The sequence below is a fragment of the Panthera pardus genome, unplaced genomic scaffold (assembly GCF_024362965.1).
Source record: "Panthera pardus isolate Hobbes unplaced genomic scaffold, ASM2436296v1 HiC_scaffold_11, whole genome shotgun sequence".
NCBI lineage: Eukaryota > Metazoa > Chordata > Mammalia > Carnivora > Felidae > Panthera > Panthera pardus.
Window position 1 is genome coordinate 85,506,558 of NW_026526666.1, and position 5,140 is coordinate 85,511,697.

General features: G+C 46.3%; 1 protein-coding gene across 1 annotated transcript; it reads right to left on the reverse strand.

Annotated features, from left to right (window-relative positions):
- Positions 1-595: 595 nt before the first annotated feature.
- Positions 596-3,090, reverse strand: ATP5IF1 (ATP synthase inhibitory factor subunit 1). The gene is made up of 3 exons (XM_019432452.2): positions 2,955-3,090; positions 2,780-2,865; positions 596-868 (listed from the first exon to the last, which is right to left on the reverse strand). The coding sequence occupies exons 1-3, from the start codon at positions 3,039-3,041 to the stop codon at positions 715-717; spliced, it is 327 nt and encodes a 108-aa protein (XP_019287997.1). The 5' UTR covers positions 3,042-3,090; the 3' UTR covers positions 596-714.
- Between the last annotated feature and the right edge of the window lie 2,050 nt (positions 3,091-5,140).

The following is a 5,140-nucleotide window of genomic DNA, read 5'->3' on the forward strand; positions in this document are numbered from 1 at the left end:
GAACGGGGGAGGGGCAGAGAGAGAGGGAGACACAGAATCGGAAACAGGCCCCAGGCTCTGAGCCATCAGCCCAGAGCCTGACGCGGGGCTCAAACTCACGGACCACGAGATCGTGACCTGAGCAGAAGTTGGACGCATAACCAACTGAGCCACCCAGGCGCCCCAAATGTTTATTTATTTCTGAGACAGAGAGAGACAGAGCATGAGGAGGGGAGGGACAGAGAGAAAGGAGACACAGAATCCGAAGCAGGCTCCAGGCTCTGAGCTTGTCAGCACAGAGCCCGACGTGGGGCTCGAACTCACAAACTGTGAGATCATGACCTGAGCTGAAGTCGGTCGCTCATACAACTGAGCCACCCAGGCGCCCCTAGGGTTTGTTTTTCAAGAGGCTTTCTCTGAACACCTCTGACTAGTACCAGAAAGGAAGAGGGAATTTCCTTGTGTCACAGCCCCCTGCCCCATAAATTGCATAGCACTTATCACACTGTGCTGTTTGAGTTCCCTATTGCAGGTACCCTGTCTGATTCATTTTAGCAGTCCAGTAGTATGTCCCTCTTACCCCTTTCCAGACAGTGGAAGAAGGCATTTGACACAATTCACTGATGATAATTTATTGTAATCTGTTGGCAGCACACAGATATTTAATAAAACCAGGACTATGTTTACATAGAAGTGAGCAACAATACATAGCCATTCTTTGGGAACTGTGTGCATTTAATCATCTTCCTCCTCATCACGTTTGAGATGTTTAATCTTCTTCTTGTGCCGCTCAATTTCTTTCTGCAGACGCTCAATCTCCTTTATATGATGACTGATCTCATCTTCATGGTGTTTCTTCAAGGCTGCTAGTTGTTCTCTAGTGCGTGCTCTACAAGGACACAGTGGCTGTGTTTAATCCCAATCCTTCATCCCACAGAGATCTCTAAGCATAACCCACAATACCTAAGGCAAAGAACAGCAGTCCCAATCCCATGGGAGTCTGGCTGGTCACCCTCTTCTATCCTAAACCCCACCAGTGATAGAATACTCCATCTCGGGATATATCCATCTTTAGGAGATGACCAAATGATTCCATTATCCTGGTGCCAGTGCCTGAAATTCCATCGTTTGTGAGTTATTCCTTTCAGATTTCTCTTTAGAAAACTCCAGAGTGGTGTGACATTAAGTCCCCAACACCTCACGACAGGAACCACCCAGAGACCAGAATCCCTTTTTTTGTGGAAAAAAAGAGCAAAAGGAGGGATGTAGGGACAAAGGGGTATTGTTAAAGGACAAATACCCATGTCCTATCTCAATTTATCTAGGGGGCTTTCTTCGCATAGGGAAATGCATGGCTCACTGAAAAGGCCAAAATGAAGGGTAAAGAAAAAAAAGTATTGGCAGCTCAATTTAGGTCTCAAGAAGGGACATTCAAATGTTGCTTTGGCTACATTTGGGCCTCGGTTTTCCTTAATGTAAAATGTGGAGGCCCAATTAGATGGTCTCTAAGGGCTTTGCCTTGGCTCTCTGGTTTGGCATGGTGATAATTTTTTTTTTTTTTTTTTTAACATTTATTCATTTATGAGACACAGAGAGCACAAGCAGGGTAGGGACAGAGAGGGAGAGAGGGAGATACAGAATTGAAGCAGGCTCCAGGCTCCGAGCTGTCAGCACAGAGCCTGACGCGGGGCTTAAACTTACAAGCTGTGAGATCATGACCTGAGCCCAAGTCGGACGCTTAACCGACTGAGCCACCCAGGTGCCCCGGTGATAATTTTTTTTCTAAGTTTATGTATTTTGAGAGAGAGAGAGAGAGATAGGATCCCAAGCAGGCTCCACACTGTCAGTGCGCAGCCGGATGCCAGGCTTGAACCCACAAACTGGGGGATCATGACCTGAGCCAAAAACCAAGAGTCTGATGCTTAACTGAGCCACCCAAGTGCGCCCATGGTGATAATTCTTACGAGTGAGTAAGAAAGGGCAGAAGTGAAAAGATAGACCAAAGGACAAACAGAAGATTAGTTCCAAGCTGCTCCCCACTGGGGGTAGAAGTCAGAAAAGGATAACTAAGGGGTGGGAAAGACTTGCTAGGTTCAGCCTGTTCTCCACTCTTATGCAGGAGAGAAATCTATCCAGCCCAGACGCTGGGCTGGGCTGGGCTGGGCTGGGCTGGGCTGGCTGGGCTGGGCTAGGCAGGGCAAAAGTCTCCAAGAAGCGCGGGAGGAGGATTCCAACCAAAAGCAGCTGCCACCAGCTCCTGTGACCCACTCACTCTGGCCGAAATGGAGACGCATGAGGGTCTAGAAATGGCTGAGGGTCTGAAGAGTCAGGGAGTTCATCCATGTGGAGGAGAAAAATGAATTTAGAGGGGTTAAGGAGTGGGTGAGGGCCACGGAAAGCAGGCTCAGAAGGTCTGCAAATATTGGGCAGTGGGATCTAGACACTCTTGGAAGAATCTGGAAGCCACTTCGCACGACCAGGGGAGAATTCCCTGGGTGGGCATGGTAAATGATTCAGGAAGAGTTGAGCCACGGTTTGAGAATTTTGGAGACACGCGGATGGAAATGGCATTAGGCCCCCAAAAGGGCCTCTGGACTATTTGGCAGGGGAGCGTCCTATAAGTGGCGACAGTCGTGACCTCAAGTGTGAGGGGTAACTTAAGTACAGGTCCTGCGAGTTCTATTGGGGGATGGGCGCCCCTAGGGCACCAGGGAGGGAAGGGTAGGGGGACTGGAAGTTTAAGTAGGATCCGAAGGCCCTGAGAGATCTCGGACTGGATTCGGGGTTCCGTGGGCCTCACCGGAAGTATCGTTCCTCTTCAGCTTGTTCTCTCTTTCCGAAGGCCCCACCGGCCTCCCGGATCGAACCCGCGCGGGAGTCCTCTGACTGCGGAGAGAGACGAGAACATCGATAAAGGTGCGAAGAGATGGGATCCGCGCTCAGGGATGGGACAACGGATGCTCCTGCCAGCGTACCCGTTCGGAGCTGAAGCCTCGGGCCTGCATGGCCCTAACGCCCCACACGCCTAGCCGCACTCGCGCAGCAAACGCCGTGACAGCCATTGTTGTCAGAACCGCACCTCTCCAAGTCCCTGGCGGCGCAGACTCTCAGCAGGCGCTAACGCGCTGGGAGCCACGCAGCCAATCTTTTCCATGGAGAGGCGGGACTTACCTAGGAGTAGCAAATAATGAGGGGGAGGGGGAGGGGTTCCTGCAGTTCGCGGCGAATCCTGAGCTAGAGGCGGGCCTATTCTTAGCCAATCTCTGGCAAGGGCTTTGGGGCCAAAGGACAAGAATAATAATGGAGGAGGAACTCAGTCAGAAGTCGTATTTTGAGCTCTTGGACCTGTCAGACTGAGTTGTGGCATCCACCCCATACCGCGATTCCAATCCTGAAGTTATTAAACACACAAAGAAAGCCTTCCCTTTCCTGGGCTACTAGCATCAAAAAGATGGCTAATGTAGGGGTTGGGGGGCTATGTCCAGGATGCTCCGACTTAGAGTTGTGGGGAAAAATTTTTTATAAGTATATGTATATGTGTGTATATATATATATGTAGTCTCTTAAGAGATGCCAGTGTTCTTTTGTTGTATTGACATCTCACTCAAGTTGCAGCTTAAATGTCACCTCAGAAACCTTCCCTGACCTCATTAGTCATTTTATTATAGTTCTGTTTTGTTCTTTCTCTCTCTGTCTTTGCACTTTTCACTATTTAAAGTTATCAGGGCCTGATCAAGTAGGCACTGAATTTAATATTTGTAAAATGCATTAATATGCAATCAAATAGGCTTGATAGCTGGACTTTTGGTAATGTGAAGTAACGAAGTGGAAAAGACCATAAGTAGGAGTCTAGGGAAGGCTTTGCTTTGACCTTCCTAAAGCCATCTAACAAGTGTGAACAAGACCGTAGGAGTTATAACCTTTTCCTAAGTCATTTTCTCTCTCTGAGTTCAGTTTTTTTCCTCCTTTTAGAGGAGAGGGTTGGGCCAGATTATCTTGTTCGTAATTATAAAAATACCTTCATTACTTTCCATGAAGTTGTGGAACTGTTTTATTGATCATCTTTTGGTTGGAGAAATACCAACCCTGGTTTGTATGACTTAAATGAGAGGAAATAACCTGCAGGGCACATTTTCAAATGTTGGTAGCATAAAACTTGGAAAACACAAAAGCAGAAGGATAGAAATAATAATCACTTATAAGATCACTACGTAGTGGTAATACTTTGCTGTGTTTCTAGATGATATTTAAGTGCCATTCTAGTTTCAGAAATTCTGATTCTAGTTCTCAGATACTGTTGTTTCTTGATTATGTCCTAGGCTGGGCATCCAATGGAGGGTCTTACTGAACTTGTGCAAAGGATAGTCTAGGTACTATCATGGCTGTAATTAAAAAAAAAAAAGAAAATAACAAGTGTTGGTGAGGATGTGGAGAAAGGGTAATGCTTGTACATTGCTGGTGGGTTCAGCCACTGGGGGAAATAGCTTGGCAGTTGCTCAAAAACTTAAATACAGAATTACCATAAGACTCAGCAATTTCATTTCTAGGTGTGTACCCTCCCCCGTTGAAACTGAAAACTAGTATTCAAATACATGTACACACATATTCATAGAAGCACCATTTCAGTATACCAAGAAGATGGAAACAATCCAAATGTTTATCCCTTGGTGAGTGAAAATAAATTGGTATATTTACACAGCAGAATATCATTCAGCCATAAAAAGTAATGAAATAATGATTCATGCTATACCTTGGATGAATCTTGGGAACATTATGCTAAGTGAAGAAGGCAGATACAAAAGGTCACACATTGTATGATTGCATTTATATAAGATGTCCAGGATAGGTAAATCCATAGAGTCAGAACACAGACTGGTTGATGTAAGGGGTTGAATAGAAAAGGGAATGGGGAGGAACTGCTTGATAGGTCTAAGTATCCTTCTGGGGTGATGAAAGTGTTTTGGGACTAGATAGAGGTTGGTGGTTGCACAACACTGTGAGTGTAAAGAGGCACTGAACTGTTCATTTTGATTATATGTTATGTGTATCTCACCTCAATTAAAAAGAGTCTATTTAGGTTAGAGGTTTCTGTCTTGGTAGCCAGCCCTTTAAGAGTCACAAGGAAGGGGGCGGAGCTAGGGAGGCGGGCCTGTAAGAATCA

Excerpts from the sequence above, each read along its gene's own strand:
- ATP5IF1 (XM_019432452.2), bottom strand. The coding sequence starts at position 3,041 with ATGGCTGTCACGGCGTTTGCTGCGCGAGTGCGGCTAGGCGTGTGGGGC. Across the intron at positions 2,866-2,954 it reads GAGGCTTCAGCTCCGAACGG|TCAGAGGACTCCCGCGCGGG; the intron begins GTACGCTGGCAG and ends CTCTCTCCGCAG. Across the intron at positions 869-2,779 it reads GAAGAGGAACGATACTTCCG|AGCACGCACTAGAGAACAAC; the intron begins GTGAGGCCCACG and ends GTGTCCTTGTAG.